This window comes from Nelumbo nucifera, chromosome 3, assembly GCF_055504915.1.
Source record: "Nelumbo nucifera cultivar China Antique chromosome 3, China Antique-T2T, whole genome shotgun sequence".
NCBI lineage: Eukaryota > Viridiplantae > Streptophyta > Magnoliopsida > Proteales > Nelumbonaceae > Nelumbo > Nelumbo nucifera.
Genome location: NC_142651.1, coordinates 58,985,784 through 59,010,778, shown reverse-complemented (window position 1 = coordinate 59,010,778; position 24,995 = coordinate 58,985,784). Strand labels below are relative to the sequence as shown.

General features: G+C 35.6%; 1 protein-coding gene across 6 annotated transcripts in view; it reads right to left on the bottom strand.

Moving 5' to 3' along the window:
* Nucleotides 1-13,454: 13,454 nt before the first annotated feature.
* Nucleotides 13,455-24,995, bottom strand: part of LOC104602158 (uncharacterized) — a 29,677-nt gene continuing 18,136 nt past the window's right edge. For 3 of the 6 annotated variants that reach the window (XM_088901931.1, XM_088901933.1, XM_088901932.1), the window contains exons 5-7: nt 16,071-16,332; nt 15,639-15,973; nt 13,455-15,472 (exon numbers count right to left, since the gene is read on the bottom strand). In XM_088901931.1, coding sequence (XP_088758057.1) covers nt 13,865-15,472; nt 15,639-15,973; nt 16,071-16,332 — 2,205 coding nt within the window. In that variant the 3' untranslated portion in view covers nt 13,455-13,864. The remainder of the gene's footprint in view (nt 15,473-15,638; nt 15,974-16,070; nt 16,333-24,995) is intronic. The other 3 variants (XM_010265750.3, XM_010265751.3, XM_088901934.1) reach the window with 2 other exon arrangements.

The window sequence follows — 24,995 nt, the reverse complement described above, 5'->3', positions numbered from 1 at the left end:
AATGGGCTCTGTTATTGATGAAATTGAATGGGATATATATATATATATATATATATATATTATTAATTATAGGCTTATGTGGACGGTTGGGTTCTTTTAATTTCTGGACAGATGGCAAGGTTTCATGGGTTGTGTGGTGTTCCACGGTCAGTATCTCATTAGCCTCGTCTTCGTAGGTAGGTCTCCACCTGCATTTCAATGGAAATCACCTACCCTTTGTGGTCATGTTGGTGGCAGCTGTTTTCATAGCCAGCCCCTTTCCTAGTTGGCTCCTTCTTCCACTTTCATGAGTTTGTAGTATAAGAATTTCTGTTGTGATCGTATATACACATAGAGGATATAGAAATTGATCAGTTTGGAACTCCTATATAGGCAGGCCATCAGAATCCTATGAAACCTACATCACATTGAGAACATCTCACTTATGAATTCGTATTCGTATTGGCACCCCACTGAGCATGCCCTAGGAGCGCCTCACAACACATTACAACCATGTATTATTGGAAACATCTCCAGAAGATGTTCTAATACACACTGAGACGTACATGTGGGGCACCAACCCCAATGTATTTGCATGTTAGCATTTATGTGGATTATAGTGTCCTGTGGTAGCTTGTAGGAAATCTGGATTGCAAATTAGTTCAAATCTTACACACCAGAACCCTACCCTGACATCACTATAGTCACACATTGGAAATCAGTTAGGATTCTTTTGATTTGAATGACTACATGGCTGAACTAAGGCCTAAAATTTTAGGGTCCCGATCATCATAGAGTAGTTATACATGATGAGTAGGTAGTTAGAAAATTTTTTGACACCTGTACCTTAAAATTCCCCAGCCTAGAAAAAAACTTTTCATACAATTCTCAGAATATTTATTAATTGCTAATTGAGCGTGCTTACAATATTGTACCTATGTATTAAATATTTTAGTTAATGATAATTAATATATATCAATATGAAAAATTAAGATCTTTGTAATTAAACTAAGAACCTAATTTGTACCAAGAAAAATGGTGATCTCCTTCTAACCAACATAATTGAAACATAACTCCAAAAAAAATGAAAAAACCCTTCAATTACGTAACTCATCCCTGAACCGAATAGTAAGTTTGATACATGCATGTTTCTTCATTTGTGTTTCCAAGTATAGATGGGTGCAAAATTAAAACAAAAAAGAATTCTTTATAATTCATGCGTGATGCTAATATCTAGGGATCAGTGAACCGGGTTTAGTGAACAAACCCACATTGACCCAACCCCATCGGGTTTGCATTAGGTCAGCGTTAATCAGGTTTGGGTTGAGGCAAACCCGTATAAACTGGGCCATTAACATCATCGCATTGACTAGCAAATATGTACATGATTTGTATGTAACAATTTCAATGATGATGATCATCATCATAGTAATAATATGTTTTCAAATTTTTTTATATAAAAATAATTTTATTTATCACACTTAGTTTTGTTTAATATAAAGAATATGTGATATTAGAGATGTGACCAAATATTGTTTTACAAAATATGTGTATTTTTTATAATTTTTGTATTTTTATCTTTTTCATTTTTATTATTTAATTATAACATCATGGGTTTACCCATTTGACCTCGATGGTTGAAACTGTTTACTTGCCACCTAAAATAGAAGAATTTCATTTTTGAGTAAGTTTTAAAGAAACATGTATTTTATAATGTTAAAATTACTAGTAAGCATGCACGTGCATGTGGCAATTCTAGATGACAAAAATGATAGTAATAATATAGCCAAAATTTCCTATAAACTTTTATGTATATTTTGTTTCTTTATTTTATATTTTTTATTATTAATTGGATGTAAATTGCAAAATTCAAATCTAATTACATAAACACCTCATCCAAATATGTGATAATTGAATTGAGTTGTGAAGTTTCAGGTATCATTGATAAGCCTACCTACTTGGTAGGGATGCAAATGGATTGGATCGGATTCGAATCAGGGAATATTCAAATCTGATCAAATACTATTAACAGCATATCCAATTGCATCTCATAAACATGGATTTGAACCTCACAATTAAAAAATTGACTAAATTCAAAAAAAATGAGTATTTTAGTCAAAAGAGAATTTCACAACCTTATTCATATTTTTCTATTTGATTACATAAATGTGTCTAATTTTTCTACATTTTTTTTGTAATTTACCAAACCTCATATTATGTATTTCATTTTCATTATCAACAAAAATAATTTGATTACATAAATGTGTCTAATTTTTCTACATCTTTTTGTAATTTACCAAACCTCACATTATGTATTTCATTTTCATACAGAGAGAAAATTACAAAAAATATAGAAAATCATAAAAATTGAAGAAAAAAATAAATTACAAAAAAAAGAAAGAAAAATCATAAATTATAGAAAATTGAACAAAAATTGTAGAATAAAATAAAAATTTATATCTACTACCATATATAAAAAATGAGAATGATTTAGTTAGTGTGGTCGAAAGACCCTGATTTTTCATACTAATTCTACCCCCTTAGTTTTTTTTGTTATTCTGACATACCAAATCTATATGAGGGTTCATGATAATTCTTGGCAAAAAAAAAAAAAACATTGTCGTTTCTAAAAGGAAATTGGGGGGTAAGGTACTTAGGTTTGGGTTGAGCTTTAACCCAACCCACTTGACCCATCAACCCACTAATGACCCATTTTGGGTTCAACCCAAACCTACCATAACCCAATCCATTAATTTTTCACATAATACATAAATTCTAGAAAAATATAACTACAAAAAATACATAATATATAAATAAAGATGTAAAATGTAGGAAATAACAAAAATTAAAGAAAAAATAAAAATTACAAAATAATTATAAAAAACACAGAAAATAAAAAAAAAATAATATAAATTACAAAAAAAAACAAAGAAATACGCAAAAAAATTACAAAACATGTAGAAAATCATAAAATTTGATGAAAAATAACAAAAAACACAAAAAACAAAGAAAACCATAAATTACAGAAAAATGAAAATATAAAAATTTCATTTCATGAGCCTTCGACATGTTTGTCAATTAGGCCCATGTCTTGTAAGGGCATTTGGCTACTAGGATTGTATGTTATCATGTGTGTAGTTGTTAAGTAGGGCCTACAACTCATGTCCTAAGTCGTATGTAACACTGTGACACATTTTGAATTGTTCGATTGTGTTATTCTTGGACAAATGTGCAGAGGTGCTCAACATGCTTAGAAGGTATTTGCATACATGTTACTTTAGTGGTTGGTTGATAAATTTTTCTTTCAACTAATTTCTTTATCTCCTCTAAATTAAAAAGTAAGAAGGAAATGTTTTAGGCTTAAATGTAAGTCATTTAATAGTCATCTTAGATAACGACTTCTGCTATTTATTGGTTACTTGTGTAAATTAGCATAATAGATTTGTTTACTTCTAACCATTAATATATAGTAATTATTTTCATAGGTTTTAGGTTATTACAAAACAGGAGATCGGTTAAGAGTGGCATCTTCTGTTCTCCATAAATTTTGTGTTTCATTGGGATGAACTTTATCTGTATATAATGTTGTTGAATGTAATTTTATCATTGATTTGATGCACTAATGTTTCAATCTAATGCATTTGCAACCAAAATTATATGCATATTATAAAATTTAGATCTTGGCATTTTGTGAGGATAGTCTTTTTTATGTATTATATAATTGTCATAGGACTTGAACAGTTTGTAAACTTTCATCTATGCCTGAGATATAAAAGTATAGTCATACATCACCATCAATATCAAATACCCCGTGCATCACATGGGCCGTTCTACTAATATATGAAAAAAGCAGAGGCCTTAATTTAATCTCCCTCCAAGGAACATTGGTATCACCACCACTTCGACTGATTTGAGTTGACAGTGAATTCAAATAAGTAGAGGAGAGAGGACTTCAAATCAAATTGCAATCTCTCCCTCCTAGACAAAGCTTTTGCTTCCTTGAGATTTAGGTAAGCTGCAGCTACTTTCCATCTTGCATTCTTTTTCTTTTTTTTACTTTATCGATTCAAAAATTTTGGTGACAACAACCGATCAATTCATCCTGTGTGCATTTCTGCAATTTCACCGGAGAAATTAAAGATTAAACTAGGAATTTTTATTTTATTCTTCTATTCATTATTGTGGTCAAATGCATCCCTGCTTCAAGCTCGATTGGTGTTGCGGCAGTTTGTAGAGTTTATTTTGATTTGTTGACGGAACTCATTTATCTGCATATTTTGGTTCTCTTATTTTAAAAGAATATAGTATGTTTCATGTTTTTTCCTTCATTTCATTTTTAAATCGAGGCCTCCTGTTGAAGTTTTAATGGTATATTTAGCTAAATTTGTTGAGTTTCTGAAGATTATTTGAATGATGGAGGTCGGCATCAACAAATTCTGATATCAGTAGGAATCTTGGTTTAAAATCAAGGGTTCCATTCCATGGTTGCTAGTTGTCAAGTTGTAGACTACCTTGAAGCCTTTTAAGCAGTGCCAACAATTTTTTTGAGATGGCCCTTTACACTGCTTTCTGATTAGAAACACAACAAATAGAAAACAATACAAGTAAATAGACAACTAAATCAGCAAACAAATATTAGAAGAATATTGATTTTCTCTAGCAATCAAAAATACACCAATGTGAATACGGGTGCACTCCTCTGATATGCCATTGGAAGGATTTAAATATCAATACGATAGGTTGAGTTTGAATCATGGTATTTGCATTTTTCACGTATAAACGCACTCCTCCGATATGCCATTGGAAGGATTTAAATATCAATACGATAGGTTGGGTTTGAATCACGGCATTTGCATTTTTCACGTATAAACACATGAGTACATTGATCCATTAGGCCACCTTTCACCTTATGATAATAAAAGAAAGAACATAATATTTTATCACTTCCAACATTCACATTTGTGCTCAACAATTCCAGCTAAATAAAAAAATAATATTCAAAACTAATATTCTATAAATTAGTAGAATAAATAATTTCTCAAATCTACATTTATATTAAAAAGTGGTTTTTAATCTCAAGATAATTATACGAATAAAGATAACATGTATTGGAACATAATAGAATAACTACACTTAGACCTTCAGCCCAATGGCTAAACCCATCACAATAAATACAATACTCTCTCTTGTTGTGTTTAATCATTGGCCCATCAAACAGTTTGGACGTTCAGAAAGTGTTTCTCCATGGGCTTCTTTTTAAGGAGATCTATATGGCCCAACCACCCAGTTTTGTTGACCCTTCTTAGCCCAACTTCGTTTGCGAATTGCATAAAGCTTTGTATGGGCTTAAACAGGCCTGGTTCTATCGATTATATTCTCATCTGTTGCAACGGGATTCCATACCACCATATACCTATTGATTGGGGGATCTCCACTTCTTCCTTGGCGTTCAAGTGTCATGAACACCCACCTCTTTGTTCCTCTCTCAACGCTAGTACATTGTTGACCTATTGAAGAAAGCCAATCTTGCTGATGTTAGGCCCATGCCAACCCCCCATGGATTCTAATTGCCATCTCCCTAACGATTCTGGGGACCTGTTACCTAATCCTATCCGCTACCTGGGCTCCTTGCAGCACCGTACATTTTTTGCTTTTTGAAGGGTACTATCTCTCATGGTTGCACATCCATCCTTCCACTTCCTTTCAACTTCAGATTCATACAGATGCCAATTGGGCTGGGTGTCCGGACGATAGGCGATCCATCAGTGGTAAGGCATTGTTTCTTGGACCCAATCTTATTACTTGGAGTGCAAAGAAACAACATACTGTTGCTCGATCCTCCACCCAAGTTGAGCTATGGGCTGTTTCTACTGGGGTTACAGAAATCATTTGGGTGCAACATCTCCTTCGAGAACTCCATGTTTCTCAACACACTATGCCCATTGTCTGGTGTGACAACGTCGGTGCTCTATACCTTGCCTCCAATCCCATGTTCAAGGCTCGAATGAAGCATGTAGAGGTAGATTTCCATTTTGCTCGGCACTTAGTTTTACACCGTCGTCAACTGGATCAGCTACATACACACACGGGGTCAACTTGCTGATGTATTTTACTAAAACCTTCTCCCCCTGAGGTTTAACGATATGAGAATAGAGTCCCATACGTGTCAAATACGTTGGTGAGGAGAGTATTTCATCCCATACATATCCTCCTTATTCTATCTCTAAAGTAAGGAGAGTAATAGTAATACGATTTTCCCATGTATATCTTGAAGTGCTTTCTTTAATGTTTCTTCATGGTATGCCCTCCTTGGCAGGTCTGTTGGTCTGTAATTGACTCTTTGATGATTTTTAAAAGCCTTTCCTTGCAGATCTAAAGTATGTCATGGAGGATGTATAGAAGGTAGCTTAATACCAGTTGTAGCTAAAATATGTCTATTACCATTTCATTTAAGGCTTTTTGGTATTACACGACTTGAAGATTATTGCATTAACTTTAACATTTTATGGTTTCAGAAAATCTTCAGGCCTGTTTTTCTTATCTTCGTACTTCTTAGCTTTTACTAATTGGGCCGATAAAAACTTATTCTTACAGATTGGAAGAACACCTGCAACCATTCGCTACCTCTTAATTGGAGCAAGGGTTGACTTAAAGTTTTGTTATGGCTGAAGGACAGGTTAGATGGTAGATATTTAAAAATGTACAAATTGTTTTCCCCTTTCTGTCCTTAGTGCACTTTTGAAGGTGAATACTTCCACCTTACTGACATTTTCTTTACTACTACCTTATTCTCTTTACTACTTACTTAGCAAATTATAAGACCATTAGAGAACCCCATCAAGGCAACAGGCCATATCCATATCCAGATATTATATGGAAAACCTGGCACCAGAGGGATCTGTGGAAAAATTACTGGAAAAGAAGGGCTATATTTTCTCTGCTATTATATTTCATATCATTCTGCATTCATATTTTCTTTTGATGTAATGACTGCAAGCTTGCTGCAGGTACTGCTCTTGTTTTTTGAAGGAGAAGAGTCTACGGTAGCAGCCACCTCTGAGAATCCTAGCTATGAGTTTTAAGGTTTTAACATATTGGCGGGCTTACTTTGTATGAGGACTGCTTCACACCAAAAGTCAAGAAAAACAAAACCAAAAGTCTACGGTAGCAGCCAACAAAGTATGTGTTTGCAATCGTGGATGTTTATTGACTAAATGTTTTGTACTTGATTTGTTTGAAAAACCGAGAAAAGCAATAATGAACCTGTTTATTGACACTTAGGCGCCATTAGGCACCACATCAGTAAAACAGTGAATAAACGCCTACCCATTAGGGGAAGCACTAAAATGAAGCTTCCCCCCAACGGTAGGCATGCACATAAACTGAAGTCTACTTTTGCAAGTCTCTATGTGTACGGATTCACAGAACGAGAGAAATGCTGAAGTGATGCCTATGTGGCAGCGTTTATTTAATAAACACCCAAAATTCCAAACACCCTCAAAATTATAAGGTATGCTTATGCATGGTTGGGGTAATTTCTTGGTGCTGCATTTGAAATATGTTTTATTGAGAACAAATTGATTAGTAAGTTGTTGGACTTTTATGCTGGAAAGCCAGGTAGTTGGCCTACTAGATGGTAGAAAATTTGTTGCCTCAGAAGAAGGTAAAGAAAATGCAAAAACTGATATTAGGTTCTACATAAGTTCTATTTTGAACAGTACAGTTAGCCAAGAAAGTGGTTTTAAAGCTGAAAAAAAAGTTAAATATTGGGTTCTGCAAAAACTGATATTTTGATTTTAGGATTTTATAGTTTGATGGGCTCTTCCCTTTCCATGTAAAAAATATAACCACCTGATTGATGGATTTCCATTTTCATGTTTTTGTAATATGGTATGGCTCAATATAGGAACATTCTTGTATTAGGGAAGAAATTGGCCTTAGTGATCAATACATGTGAACAGGCTATCAAAAAATGATTGATTAAATTCTTGCACCTTTCTTGTAAAGTATCATGTAAATGAATTAATCCTTTCTCTTCAAGGCAATGTTAAATTATATATGGCAGTTGAAACTAATTTCCTATCTTGTCAAACTGGCCTTATTTGTTATTTCTTTGTTGCAATGTCCTAATGTCTTGTCTTTGGTCCCCTTGCAATTCAACTTTCCAACTATTTGTGATCCATTATAGAGATCATGTTCAACTCTCACTGGTGCCATCAGAATATCCAAAACTGTAAAAATGAACTCTTTTTTTTTTGTTTATTTTTTTGTTACCTGTTGGAGTTAATTCTAGGTTTTGAATTCTCACATTTTTTAGTTTCAAATCTTAGCATCTTTCCACTCATATATTATGCTCATTTTATGAATATGTCCTTCTCCATAGCTCAACATTTTCTGCATAAAGGAAAATCAGATTTATTGCTGTTCTATGAGATTCTGAGTTTTAGTATATATAGACCATGTCACACCTTCACAGAGCCCATTTCAAACTTACTTTTCTATCTAAAGTTAATTGTATAACTCTTGAATGATTTATTGCTTGTATCATCTATATCACTTTCCAGGGCAAGTAGTTGTCGTCATTAGAGGAGAGGGACGCAAGGGAGGTCCAGGAATGCCCTAAATGCTAACACCAATAAGTGCAATAATGGGAGCAGGTCTTGGGAAGGTATACTTACATTTAACTTATTCCACTGGAACATTTGTCATAGATTTGTTTCATCCCCCCCAACCTACCCAAGTTTACAGGTGAAACCTCTTCTTGCTTCTTGAATCCAGATATTAGTTCTCTACTTTTCTTCAATCTTAGATCAATGCCATAGCAACCACCCTTAAGGTTTTTCATTGCTTCATGATACGTAAATGATTAAGTAATTTAATTATAATTTAAATAATTTAATAATTACTGTAGTTGTAGATCTGGGATCTAGCACAAAGAGAAGAAGAAGAAACGGGTGTTTTAGAGAAATCGATCTCAGATCTGAGATCCGAGAACTTAGATCTCAGATTTGAGATCCAAAAACTCATATCTCAGATTGTATCTTTTGCCACCGCCTCGCCATCGCCGTTGCCGCTATCGTCGCCGGTGAGCATCCAATCATCCTCCTCCTTTTCCTTCTTCTTCCCTCCTTCTCTCTTTCCCTCCTTCTCTCCTTCTTTCTTCTTCTTTCTTTTTCTCTTTCTCAGCCAACAGTTCTCCTTTCTCCTTCTACTTTCTAACTTTCTCAGCCGACATCTCTTCTTTCTTATATGAGGTTTGCATATCAGGGAAATCTCATACAAACATTTGCCCTAATATGCAAACCGTCCGAACCGTTCGATCCGGACGGTTGAACCACTGACCCGGAAACCGGTAGCTAGAATGGTTCTGTTTTCGGGTCGATTTTTAAAACCTTGCCAAAACCGTTATAATTATGTTCAGTCAATTTAGCTCCATTAGGATAGACCCAACCTATTGATTCAGCCCTAATTTTTCTTAAATAAATTAATGTTTATATAATATTTTATTAAATTGAATAAAATAAATAAATAAGTTTTTTGGGATGGGAATGATATAGGCTATCTCAAACCAGATCCGACCCATTGGCAGCCCTAAATATTGGGCTCGAGGGGAGAGAATAATTTGTTAGTGAATTATTTTTATATAAATAAATAATTTAGTAAAATAAATAAATAAATATTTATTATTAAAATCTCTCTTTCAATGTGACATCTCCTTTATTTTATTAAAATAAATAATTTATTTAATTGTATGAATAAATAAATGTTTAGATAATAATAATAATAATAATAATAAATAAATGAATGAATAAAAATGAGGCAGAGAATAGGAAAGAAAGATGGCATTTTATTTATAGGATGGCAAAGAAAGATGGCATTTTATTATAATAATAATAATAATAAATAATTGTATGTTACATGGCAAAGTAAAGAAGATGTATTTGTTTTGTATGTAGCATTTTTGTAATTTTTAAATATTATAGAATCAATTATATTGGGAGAGAGGTAGAAGAAGAGAGAGAAGGAAGAGAGAAACACGTGTCATTAAGTATATATTTATAGATTATAGATATACTTAGATATAGATTACTAACAAAAACTCTTTCTCTGCTCTATACTTGGCGAACCCAATTTAACGAGAAAACTTCTTTCCGTTCAAAGTGAGAACAAAGGGGACATTTAGAGATTCAAAGCTCGAGAACTTGATCTTTCTGAGTTTAACGTGAAAACAGAGGGACCATTTGATCGAATTTAACATGACAACAGAGGGGTCTTGATCGTGAACAAAGCTTGACATACAAAATAGAGGCAGACCAAATTTCTTCACACCGAACATATTGGACTTCACTCCATCTCAACGCTTTTGTTGTGTTTCTAGGATTGAGTTTGTTTTTGGAAGCCAATTTCGAGGATCAACAGCATTGTTTCACAGGCACCAGTTTCAGGGATCAACGAAGCTATGTTACTGGTATGTATTTGGCTAGGGGTTCCTCCCCATTCTCCTTCTCAAAAACAAAACAGGTGTGTCGTTGAACAAACTTGAGATTTTTTGCAATTTTTTTACATCATTTGGTCGGCTTTTAAATTTAAGCTACCACACTAGGGTGCCAAAAGGTGAAATTTTATGAACCCTAATATGCTATTGCGATCGCTATTTCGAAACTTCAAGCGAATACTATAGGATAGTATCGGGTCAAGAAGACAAGACACATGGGTCGGACTTACAGCCCCACCCGCGTATATGTTAATTAGTGTTACTATTCCTCGGATCAATCAATCAATTCATAACATAAGGTTACAATTATCACTTAATTAGCTGTTTGATTAACTTAATTTACTATTAGCATAAATTTAAGTAACGGTAATAATTAACAATAATTAGCAACAAATGATTTATTACTGTTAACAATGATAAAATTATTAACTTTAATTAATAGCTGTTAATGAATATTAAATTTAATATAATTAATAGTTAATTAATGGTAAATTATTAGTAGAGATTTTATAAAAATTGCTAAAAATAACTGTTAATTAATTAAATATTTATTATAACATTGTCTTTTAAGTACGATTTTTTAAATTTAATTTTCAAGAAACTAATTATTAGAGTTAATTAAATTTCTGAATATTAAATACTCGAATAACATAATCAGAATAAAATATTTTCTGAAAATAACTTTGTGAAAATTAGGTATTGCAATAAAATATCACAATTAAACAATTTTCTGAAAATAATTAAATAAATATCTGAAAAAATATATTTTAGAAAAACAATCTGAAAAATAACTAGTAATTACTGTAATTATATAGTCTGAAGAATAATTTAATAATTACTGTTATTGTAAATGATTAATTAATTTAATTATAATTTAAATAATTTAATTATAATGTAAATAATTTAATAATTTAATGATAATTTTCTGAAATGAATTTAATTTTGGTAAATTCATTTTCTGAAAATTCGTTTAATAAATTATTTGAGTAAATTTGTTTTCTAAAACTGATAATAATTATTAGAGTAAATTATTTACACTAAATATTTATGAATAATTAATTACTGAAAATATAAAATAATTCAGTAAATTAGATTTTCTTTAAATTAACTTTCACTAATTAAATTATCAAAACCATGAAAATTATTTTATGGAAATCAATAAATTAAATTTCCCAATAAATATTAAAAACCAATGTAAATTACCAATAAATATGAAAATTGTTAAATTTTCCAATTTAATAAAATTAATCAACTTTTGATTTTCCCATGCGCACAGGGCCCCACTAGTATACTAATATATAAGTGAAGTAAATGATCGATCTTACTGTTCTTTGGCTAACAAACAGGTTACAATACTTTTTTCTGGAAGGCGGTCCAATTGGTCTGATTGAAAATGGAGATATAATTGCCATAGATGTTGTGAAGAGAAGAATGGATGTCCAACAACATATGAAGAGTTGGCTGACCTGAGAAAAGGAAGAAATGGACTCCAAGGGAGATGTTCATTGAGAACCTCTCCTCATAACAAGCACGGGAGATGTTCCCAATGCATTAGGGGTGTTCACATTAAATGTCAAGCCGACCAAACTGGCCCGATCCAATCCAAGTTGGTCGGTTTTTCAAAATTACGGGTCGGTTTCAGTTTGTATAAAAAAATAAACCGACAAATCGATTCGGTTTCAGTTTTCATGTATGAAAATCGAAACCCAGCCAAACCGAACCGATCCTATATGTTTAAGTAATTATTAATTAGTCCCTACCCTATATGTTAAATGTTGATATATTTTATTTGTGTTTTGTTTGAACTTTGAAAAAAATAGTTATTTATGATAAAAACTAAAAACGTAAAACCAATACAAATATAATACAATGGTACAGTATTTAATTCAGTTTTATATAAATTTAAATATATATTGACAAAAAAATCAGTTTTGCATAAAAACTAATTAATTTAAATATATATTTTGATTTTGCATAAAAACTAAAAAGAAATAAACTTAAATATAAATAGATATTTTAGTTTAAAATATATATAAAAACTGACTAAACCGACCCAACCCGACCCTTCATGTTTGGGTCGGTCGGTTTCAGTTTAGTCAATAAGTAAACTGACTAGGTTGGATCGGTTGAAGAAAATGACTCAAACTGACCCAACCCGACCCATAAACACCCTTACAATGCATGCTGAGAAGTTCTATGTGGGGAGCCAAGCCAATCCGAACCCCATACAATTGCACATTAGGAACATCTTCCCATGAAATTAGCATATATGTACTGAAGACATTCCTGATGTGTGACTACAAGCTGTTCTCTTAGAGTTTTTGCTTTCAGGAGATCAGGGCTCGAAAAATCAATTGCAGTAACAATGTGTTAGCAGCAAGTGGGCTGATCGCTGAAACAGGCTGTAGTGACGAAAAATGAGTCCAGATTACCCCCAACTCCAACATTAGATGAAAGAACAAAACTTTCATACTCGGAGGGCCATTTTTTCAGCCCTCTTTCTTGTCCAAAGGAAAGACAACATTAACTATAACATTTTCTTTGTTAACTTCTTGTCATGGACTGATGGACATCATGGCTTGTCATCCCTAGTTAATAACTTTCACTTGATGGTTAAGTCTGGAAAATTAAACCCTGTGAAAAAGGCTTTAACGCGGCGTCAGGGCTTAAAACCAATCAAAACCAAATTCTACGGAAGACGAAAGGTTTTGATCCTGATTCTTTGCACGTCATTGGTTAGGCTAGGAGATGCAGTGATTGAAATCTTTGAGCGTTTTGTTTGATTCGATCCAATGGATCATGGCAAATGCTCATGAAATTAGTAACGTACCACATAGTGACGACTGACGATTAACGATAATATGATGTGTAAATGCATTGAATTGAGTAAGATCTCCGGCAGTCTGTACAAGATTCGTCTTGTTCGAGTCAAAATTGTATGGAGCTCTGATGCTAAAACAATAGATACCACACATTCATGTACTACAAAGAAAAATCAATCAATAATTAGAGGAGACTTCTTTTGCATATCAAAAAGGGGTTCTGTCAACAAAATGCATATAAAGCTTATTTGGTTTTTGCTCATAAACCTTTGGGCGCTCTTTACAGGTAATTGACAGAATGCCTAGAAACAATTAGGTGTCTCAAATCTTGGAGTATGGAAAAGAAGTTGAAATCCTTCTCATTTTTCATTTACAATATACATTTGCAACTGTACAGGGAATTGGCAAAACCCTTATATGATATTAGCAAGGATACTTGCAAATATCCAACAAGAATCAAAAAACAAAAAGAACTTACTTGCATTAATAACAATACCCTTCTATGATTGACTACAATTTCGCAAGTTTATTTGCAAAATCATCTGTTACTTGGGATTGTGAGAAGTACCTATTGTGGCCTACCATTTTGATCATCCGATATGGTTTCTTCAGAAGAAGCATCATTGTCGTTGAGGACCAAGTCATCTGGTTTGGTTTTAACTAGGTGTGAACATGTAAGATTCAGTTTATCTGCACCAATATTTAAGTTTTGATTTTCAAATTCAGACATTAGAGAGTTTGAACTCATGCTAGAATGATGACTGAATCTAGTTCCCAGAAAAGAGCAGGCAATAGGTGGCAATGTTTCAGGTTCCCTTAGACCAATGAACTTGTTATTGATTCTGTTCATCTTTAGCCCTTGAGAATCTTTTGGTTGGAATGGCAGTGCATCAGGGCTGGAAAAAGGAAGGACAGCCTGTTGTTGGTCATTGTAAAGAAAACTTGACAACTGCTTGGTGGGTGGAATAGCTGAAGTTAGTGGTGACTCTATTGGCCTTGGAGGAATATTTACAGCTTCTTTGAGCCAATGAGGTAAACTGACTTTTGGGGGAAAACCAGATGGTGGAAAATCTGAAGATGGGGAATAATTTGAAGTTCCTTTGCTTTCTTCCCCATGATCAAGCAACTCTGCATTTTGCAGCCCATAATTTGCTGTTCTATCAATAGGTTTCTGCTGAAGGATGGGAAACTGATCACTACCATATGTTGCACATTTTCTGTCTGAAGATGACTGATTCCTTTGGCACTGAGAATGTTTCTTGACTTGCTTAGTTCCAATTTTTGGAAGAAAATTTCTTGAGCTACTCCTTACACTAGAAACTCTGTCTAGACAGTTATGTTCTGCCAGTGATTGGTGACTAGGAGTTGAGATCGGGAAATTGGATAGAATTCTCTTTGGGATATTTCGATCTCTTTGGGAATACACATCTCCAAGAGAAAGTTGAGTTTCATCTAAAAGAACATCAGGTATTTCAATTCTATGACTATTGGTGTAAAAGTTCCCATGACCGTTACCCTCTAGTGTCTCCTTCGTCCATAAGCCACTGTCAGTGCCTGGAGTGACTTGTTGACTTGCCAACCTCAGTGGTTGAAAAAGTGCACCATTCAAAAGCTTAGATTGTTCCTCATCCCACTTCTCTTCCAGGTTCTTTGCCACCCTCCATGTTGAGAAATGCAGCCCTGAGTCACGTAACATGGCTTCCCAATTGTCCCTTCCATGTCTCCTTACTCCTATCCAAAGAAAATCTAATTCCTCTTCTGACCATGCAGTTTTGTATCCCTGGAGCTTATCTGATGAACAAGCCATGCTTCCCTTTAATGCTCTTCCTCTTGCTACAGAACTGTCGAGCATCAACTTGTGCCTTGACTGGTCCGAACCAGGTTGGGGCAGCAAATTCTGAATAGATCCTCTTTGTTTAAGAATGAAATTTGGAAATGAAGATACAGAGGAGCAACCCTCTGAGACATCAACTGCAGTTGCAGGCTCTGATTGCAGAGATAAACCAAGAAAATGGGGATGGCATAGGAAAGATTTTGTTAATATTTGTTTGCACTGATTATCATCTTTCCCTGACTGAGTAGGAAAAATTTTCCCTTTAAAATCTGCACAATCGGTTGGTTCTGGTGGAATGCAGACTACTGGAGTCATCTCATTGATATTGTCTTCTGGAAAGCTCTGCACATAATTAACATATGCTATTTCAATAGACTCAACAAGTAAAGAGAAAAAAAATCACTATTGAAATGTAGGCAATTCCAAATTGATCTATGTCTAAAGGTGACTATAGATGAAGGATACAGTATAGGAATGATTATGCAGGATAATAGACGGAAAAAGGCACCAGAGGAAACAATACATCAATATCTGCCTGCTGATAGTGATCCTGTGAAGAAATATCGATTGGCAGCAAAGTGGAAGTTGTTCGATAACCCTTGTAGCTACTGCCACTTTCATCCCTATTAATGCATGTGCATTTACCCACCAGCGTTTGATTTGAAGATTGCCTCTTCTCCACTGTCTTATCAACAAGTTCCAAAAACTTCAAACATTTGCCTTTATGAGTAACCTTTTTGTGTAAATAAATGGCATTATTTGAGCAATTTGGAAATTCAAGAGAACTTCCAGATGCAGATTCATTAGTTTTGCAGCAGCTTGGTCCTATCATATCATGTGAACCTGTCTCATCAGATGACAACAGCATCAGTCTACTGGAATTTCCTTTAAGTAAATGTTCTAATATAGTGTTTTTCAATTTAGTCTAGACCCAACATACCAGGAAGTGATACAGGTGGATCCATTTGGCCCATGGTGTCTCGATCTCCTAAAAGACCAACAACAGGCTTCACAGTTCCATTCACACCATCATTTAAAATGATTTGAGTTTTGTCTCCAGTATTAGTAATCTTGGGTAGATCGAACTGTTTTCTTTTCCTTACCATGACAACTGTTTCCTTCGAGGATGTTTTTGTACATTTTATAGGTTGATCTTCTTGGGTGTCTGAAGGAATTTTGGGGTGCATGGTGGAACTCACACCCTGCACATATTCAACAGTTGGTAACTTGTTTTCCAGTATGTATCCACGTCCACACTGCTGTTGGCTCATATGCTTGGCACTGTTATAGAATTAATGAATAATTATTTCCTTGACATAGTTGTCGAGGCAACAAGGCACCCTTGGAAATTTTTTGTACAAGGGCCACATGATATTTCTATATTCTTTATTTTATAATATTATACCATTACAGTAGAAATTATTAAACTTAACTTTGTCGGTTTATAATATTTTTTATAATTCTCATACTAGTTTCTTTTTATGATTTTCCTGTTTGTTTTGGTTTGACCAATACACAAGTCAGTGGACATTGTCTTGAACCTTTTAGGACTTCAAAACTTGAACCATTAAGGAATAACTTGAAGGTTCTATCCAATCAATACATAAAGCAACCGAGGTATGTCTTTTCTTCTTATTATTTCTCTTCTTTTTTCTAAGACAAAGATAAAGGGTCCACCCCTTCTCCTTTTAATTCTCTAAGTTTTTTTTTGGTTTCTTTTTTGTAAGTTTTTTTTTTTTAAATTTCTTCCACCTCATCCTTGTCCTCCTAGGACAAAACAAGGGCTCAGCCTCTATATTTTCTAGGTTTTCTTTTCTTTTCTTTCTTCTTCTCTTCTCATAAATATGTTGATTTTCTATGTTTTTATGTGAGATTTATACTTATGTCATGAGGATTATTGCCAACTATTAATTAAATATAGATACTAGTTCCAATGAAACCTAAGGAACTACCCTAGGATTTACATTTCTTATTTTAAAAAACTCATTGCCTAGGCGACTAGGCATCCCCTTGTCACCTTGAAAACTATGTTCCAGGAGCAACGAAATGAGAGTACAAAAAGAGGATTAATTTCTATTTTTCTTTTTTCTTTTTTAAGTTCACTGTTATGTTTAAAATTTATCTTGAGAACCTCCTCTAGAAGTGAATTTGCAACTGGCAATCTCTTCCTAGCTGGCTATCTTCTCAAGAATTACATGGAAATAGATAAGATAATATCTTAAATCTCTTCCTAGCTGGCTATCTTGATGAATATGAAAAGGCATCTAATATGCTTCATTAGCTTTCAGTTCAATTAAGCATGAATCACATAGGTTCAAACCACTAAATTTGAATATGATCAGCTATAACAATAACCATTTGGGATAAAATCCCAATTTAAAACTGGTTTTTTTTGTGCTTTTCCCAATGAAATGTAACCCCAGATTTACAGGATTTTGTCCCCCTTAAAATGCTAGGAAAACAATCTATATGGAGAAACAAAATCTGCATTGCAGATTTTACACTCTGGGAAAACTAAGTCACTGTATTGTTTCCAAAATAAGATTCCCCGATTTCAAATTCTCGCATGATATGACTATGTCCAACATGGAAATTGTGATATGCATTATTTAGGAAATTAAAACGAACATCACAGCCCTAGAGATCCTTCCCGACCCAAAGGAAATTCAGCCTCTTGCAGAATTTGAAGATTGTCCTTTTGGCCCTGATCTGCCTAGGGCTGATGTTCCTATGCCTACAAGCTTAGCCAATATATATAACTGGTAGTCAGAAAATCTTCAAACTCTGCAAGCATTTCATGGATTAGGTGTGGATTCAATTTCCTTTAGACCTAAAGGTTGAATTTTATGGAATATAATCCCATTTGGCATATTATTAGGGATAAGAAAATGGAGAAATAAAATAATATTTGATAACGCATCCCAGCCCCTCCCAAGGACTGGCTCTGATAGTGCAGGGTGTGGATGTGTTTTGATTTTGAAAAAAAAAATTGAAGGATCTCAATAGGATGGATATTGGGAGGAATTAGGATGCTATCTTTCTGGATAAATCCCTCTTTTCTTTTTGTAATTTGATTTTTTTTACTGATATTATTTTGTTCTCCTTGAAGATTACCTATCCTTTTTCCAGGCACATTCTTGCTTTATGTACTAATAAAATTTTCTGTCCTCCAGTAAATGAAAAGAAAAAAATTAAAAAGAAACAAAGAAAGATGTTAATTAATAAACATGTCTATGAAAAAATGCCTGAAATAGATAAGTCTTATTTCCCAGAATATATATTAAGAAATTAGATGTCCCGAACAAGATTCAAATGAATTGTCTCACTCTAAACTCTTTTTATGTTTTATAGTTTGCTATTAACTCTATCTGGTTTAACAAATGTCCTTAGGGAGGCGAGACTAATAGGTCCTGGACCCTTGGACAGCTGCCCTTGAATATGCACCTGTGAGCTGCCCACTTGAAAATCCATGGTGAGACATGCCCAATCACATATCACGGGCCCTAGTTGCCTTAACCATTGGACTCCGAGAACTACATCTGCTCCACTGATTTCCAGGGGGTGCAGATCTACCTCGAACTCATGTCCTTGTATCTTCTTCTTTAATTCTGTGCACGTACTATCGCACACCAGGTTGCTCCCATTAGCTACATGCACCCAAAAGGCTGTACATGGTTGGACCAGAATCCCTAGTTGTTTGACCAATGTTTGGGTAATGAAATTGAGAGTGCTGCCACTGTCTATCAGAACTGACACATGGCGCCCTTGTACCAGTCCGATTACTCTCATAGTTTGAGAAGAAGCAAGACCGGTCAAGGCTTGCAGGGATACTTCCGGGTATTCCTTTGTCCATTGCCCCCATTCTTGGTTGTCCATTGGCTCTTCAATGTCTGTTGATTGCTCGACATATTCGGTTTCAGGTTGAAGGAAGAAAACTTGAGGGATCTTACAGCGATGGCCCAGCCCGAATTTGTCTCCACATGCATAACAAAGGCCCTTTTCCCGTCGGGCTTGCATCTCAGCCCAGGTTAACCTCTTGGCTGAGCCAGGGCCTGAACCAGAGTTGGCGTCCTTGCTTGTGATTCCTACTCCTGATCTGGGCTCCAGTTTACCCAAGATACCTGGTTCTAGGTTTGGTATACCTGGTATGATCGCAGCTCCCAGAGGTTGATTAATCCTTCTTGCCCGATTCAGTTTGTCTTCATGTAGTCGAGCTAATGCTGCTGCTTCAAGAACGGTGGTGGGCTGCATGGCTTTTACCTCCAGCCGCAATTCTTCCCTGAGTCCACCAACAAAACTGTCGACAAGCGCGTTTTCTGGCCAGCCTTGCACACGCACATCTAATCTTTCGAACGCCATCTAATAATCTTGGACGGAGCCGGTCTGTCGTAGCTTAGTGAGGCTTTCATCATAGTTCTCAAAGGCTGAGACTCCAAATCGCATGGTTAAGGCATCGGTGAAGTCTACCCATGTGGCTCTTGGGTGCCGTCGTCGGTACCACTAGTACCAGACGATCGCCTCTCCTTCCAGGTGTGTAGAAGCTAATGGGACACAATCAGGTCCCTGTGTGTCGTGGTAATCGAAGTATCTTTCTGTTCGTAGAAGCCAGGATGTGGGATCTCCCCCTACGAAGATGGGAAACTCGATTCTTGTTGTTCTTGATCCGCTTCGATGACTAGTGTCATTGCGCTGATTCGGCGCAGGTGGTGCTTGTGCCAGTCGTTCAAGCAAGGTGCGAAGCTTTCTTTGACGTCATCCGATATTCTTTGCATTTCTCCTTCCATGTTGTCGACTCTGTTCTCCATTGTGGATGACCTTGTGCTTGGCATCTTGGCTCTGATACCAACTTGTTGGGGACTGCCTAACTCAGGGACTCTTTTGAGTGAGCTTGCCTCCTGAAGAGAGAGAGAGAGAGAGAGAGAGAGAGAGAGAGAGAGAGAGATTGTATTCCCAAATCGATAATCCCCTCCTAGCTTCCTTTCCTTATTTATATATTGCTGTTACAATTCTGTTATACCCGCCTCTCCACTTGTCCAGTTTGTTAGTTAGTTTGGTCTAGTGGTTGGCTGTTACATTCTTTAAAGGTTGGCGTGGCCTTTTCTTGTACACTTGTATTCCCTTTATTTGTGTCTCAACAAGTGGCAATTCGTACTTCAGTGGTTGCACTCATCCCGTTGAATGGTTCACCACATCACATGATGTTTGTTATAACTAAACTAATAAAATACAAACTTAGGGAAAAGGACCAAAAATGAACAGAAACTTGAAGAAATAGGGACCCCCTTCCCCATTCCTCTTCACTTTGATTGCAGAATCTTGGGGAAATTAATAGAGATTCGAGGAACCTAGTGAGGGGGTGGAGGGTTGGAAGAGACAGAGTACCTATTTCACACCTACAGTTTGTTGATGACACAATTCTATTCTATGAAGGAGAGGATGTGAGGTGGGTCAGAAATTTGAAGTTGGTAGTGCAATTATTTGAAAAAATGTCAAACTTGAAGGTTAATTTTGATAAGATTTGTGTAGTAGGGGTTAACATGGAAGAAAGAAATGTGAGGGATAGGACTGAAATTTTGGGATATGTAGTGTCGCAGTGGCCCTTGATGTACTTGGGGATGCCTTTAGGGGATAATCCGTGGAATAACAGTTTTTGGAACCCAGTAATCGATAGGTTCACGAAAAGGTTTGCCTCTTGGAAGAAGAATTATTTATCTCTGGGTGGTAGAATCACTTTGATCAAGTCTACATTGGCTAGATTGCCAGTGCATTACCAGGGGAGGAAAGGAAAGATCATAGAGTGAATTGGGAGTTAGTCTCTAAGTGTAGGGCTGAGGGTGGCTTGGCATTAGGTAATATCTGGAAAAAAAAAATGAAACCTTGTTGGGGAAATGGTTGTGGAGGTTTGGAGGGGATAGGGATAAGTTGTGGACTAAGGTTATCTTGAGTATCCATGGACAAGCAGATGATGGCTGGGATTCTGGGCTCATGGCAAGGACTAATTTAGCCTCTCCTTGGAAATCCATACATGCCATTCTTCCATCCTTTCTGTAGTACATCAGGTATGACCTTTGCTCTGGGAATCAGGTAAAATTTTGGGAACACCTTTGGGTGGGGGATGTACCCTTGAAAGACCAATTACCCTCTTTATTTTCCCTCTCCCATTTCAAAGGGAAGTGTGTGCCTGATTTTTTGGTCCCTTCCGAGTCAAACTTTGGGTATGATTGGGATTTGGGTTTTAGAAGAGGCCTTAGGGAGTCAAAAATTGGAATTGTTGTGGACCTAATTCAAATGTTGAATGGGTGGTCTTGGTCCTTCAACAAGGGATAGTAGAATTTGGACTTCATCACCCTCTGGGGCTTTCTCTTGTGCTTCATTCTTTAAGTCCTTGGCACAATAGACCAACAACTTCATACAATCTTTTCCAATCAAGGAAGTCTAGGGTGAGCGGATCCCTCCAAGGATTATTGGAGCTTTTTGTTCGGAAACCTTCCTAGAAAGATGTAATACATGTGACTTACTCCAAAGGAAAAGGCCTAATTGGTGCTTGTCCCCAAGTTGGTGCACCCTCTGCAAGGCTAATGGTGAAACCTGTTGGGATTGTGTCTTATTTTACAACCATTGGGTTGCCTTTTAATCTAACGATTGATGTGGTCCCTATTTAGGTAAAAGAAGTTTTACATATAAAAGCTTTCTTTTGTATGTAGGGTTAAGGTTTTTTGAGAGTGAGAGTGAGAGTAAGAGGAAAAGAGAAAGGGTGCTCTTGGTGTAAGAGTGGGTTTTTCTCTTGTTTCGTTCTTCAAGTTGAGAAAAGAAAAGGAGAACAGGTGTACAAGGGTTAAGGGTTGGTTTAGGTTGCAAGCCACAAGGTACTTGTACTATTTTTCAGTTTTCTTTCATAGTGAAGAACAAGTTTCATCTCTCCCGTGGATGTAGGCAGTAAGGCCGAACCACATAAATCTTTGTGTTCTTTGTGGTGCTTGTTTTTATTTTTCTTTGCTTGGATTTTGTTAGTTTTTTATGCTATTAGATTTCTCTTGGTTGCTATTTCAAATACTTTGTGGTTTTATGCTGTGGGTGGTTGTTGTGAGGCCCCAACAAAATCTCCTACCACTTACTAATTTCTTGCCCTTTTGCTTCTGATATATGGGACCAGTTTCTCTCTTTATTTGGTTGTAAGTGGATACCTCTGCCAGATATACAAAGCTTGTTTGCTACTTCTTTCCTTAGATGGCCTAAGAAAAGGGGTAGGACTATGTGGAGGTGTGTGAGAGCTGCCATTTGCTGGACTCTATGGAAAGAAAGGAACTCAAGGACCTTTTCTGATAAGGAAAGGAACAAAGAAGGTATCATTGAAGTAATAATGGTTAGGCTGGTGCGTTGATTTAAGTCCTTGGATCTGTTTGCTGATGTCTCTAAAGATATGCTGCTGAATAGCTGGCCTAGAAGTGGCAAATTCTGCTCCTTTTAAATCAGTTGCATGTCCTATGTGGTCCCCACCAGCCCCAGGGTTTATAAAACTAAATTTGCAGTGAAGGCAATCCAGGGCCCACTGGTGCTGGTGGTGTGTTCAGAGATGAGAATGAGAAGGTGATTGCATTGTATTCAGGCCCCATTGGGAGTGGTGACTCTCTTAGAGCTGAGGTATGTGCTTTAATGGAAGGCTTTTAAGGAAGATAAAGGAGCTGAACATCTAGAGGCTAGTTATTGAAGGAGACTCAAAGTTGATTTTAAATTGGTTACAAAATGACAGTGGACTTTGGAAATTTGCAAATGAGAGGAGGGAGGCCAAGTGGCTAACTAGGGGGTTGGAGGTTCAGTTTCAGTGGGTGAAGAGGATTGCAAATGCTTTTGAAGATACTTTGGCAAAACAGGGGGTGGAAGGGAACAAATGTTTTGGGCTTTATTGTATTTTTCATTTCTGTTCTTTTCGGGAGAGTTAAACCTCTTTATCTCTTCCCGGAATATTGTAATTACCTTTTCCTTTAATAAACCAATATCTGTTATTGATAAAAAAACTTGAAGAGATATGTAAAACCACACAACCCAATCACAACATTAATTCTTTTAACCATTTTCAAAGGATTATGTGCACATATGACCAATCAAAAACAAGATTAAATGTTATGGATACATGTGAATGGGTCAACTGTAACGCAGGGTTCTAACTAAACAGTTTGACATCCTGAAAATTTTAAACCAATGTTTTAAAACCTGGCCTTGAGACTGAAGTGATTTCCCTCTGGTTAACAGATTGGTGGTTCAACCATCTAGGTTAACAGGTCAACCATGAGTTGATAACAATAAAAAATTCAAAAAATAAAATAATACAAAAAAAGTCAGATGGGTTGACAGTTCAACCATCTGGGTCAACAAGTCATAGGCCAAGTCAGCCCTTCTTTAGTAATATGGCAGGCTAGAGGTTAACCCAAACCAGACATGATCGGGTCACTTGTCAGACTGAATGGGTCAATAATGGGTTGAAAACACTGATTTAAAAATCTGGTTGTCGAAAAATTGATATTTTTTCAAACAATTCCAGTGGATTCTCTTCCTTTTCTAAAATATTTTTTATTAAACAATCTCAGTGCTTTCTGTCCATTGTTGATTAAGTAAATATTTTTCTCATAAATAAATTTATGGAAGAGAAAATAACATAAGGTGAGAGAGTTCTAAGAGATGAAGTATAGACAAATGAAGAACCCATAGAGTCATAGACAAAGGGCTACACAACAACCATAACACAAGGCATAGACCCTAAGCTGGCAATTGCATGTACTAGGTTGAATATTAGGATTTTAGTTTAACAAATTCCACGTTTTTTGAAAAATTTCCTTGGTTTCTTTAGAATTTCAAAATATCTTACCAAAACTAGCAAAAATAGTGAAATGCCTATCAATATTGAGGTTGCAAATCATGTCCTATACCATAAAAACCATACTGAAGCACTAATTAAGGTAGTCTACACCAAACTCCAGGAACCTGTAAGAAACAACATCTCTCCTAGCCAATATAAGGCCAGATAAGTTCTGTGACCATTTCCCTCTTCGTTGGCATTTACTTATGCTAAGTGCTCACCTTCCTACTTCTTTGTTCTAGAATATTCCCCCAAGAAGAAAACTCCCAGATTTTTACTAATTGCTTATCACAAGCCTTTGAATTCTCTTCCTTGGAAAAACCCATTTACCAAATTGATCATTACTTTTATGTCCCTAAATCCTATACAACCCAGTACATGCAATTATGTAACTTTTAATCACAATCCTTTACCACTCAACTGTTGTCAATGCTAGCCAAGAAGATCAATCACCAAATGGACAGGTGGGATCTGCCAGGTCAACCCTTCAGGAACTACCATCACAGGATCAGAGGCTACAGTGATAACAGAAAACTTTCAGCCCATCCTTTAAATTCTCTTGAAAATCCCATTGAGATCATTCTCATTACTATTATGCCCCTAAATTCCTAATATTCAACCCGGTATTACCTTTTATTATAATCCTTTACCATCCAACTGCAGTCAACGTGCCTAACCAAGAAACTACAATCACCTGCCTCAGAGGCTACCGTGACAGAACAGAGAACTTTTAGCCCTTCCTTATTTCACTTATCTGCATTTCAATTTTCAACCACTTCTACATTGGTCTCTAATACAAGTAAAAGAGAAAAGAAAGTACTAAATGATGCTTATTAATAAGAGGAAGATAAAGGTAAAGAAAGTACTAAATCATGCTTATCAATAAGAGGAAAGATAAAGGTAAAGAAACACCGTTATCAAAATGGTAAACTATTTACTGCAACATGATATACTAACAGAAACATCAAAAGTTTATTTCAGTCAGATTTCAGTGGGTTAGCAGATCAGCAA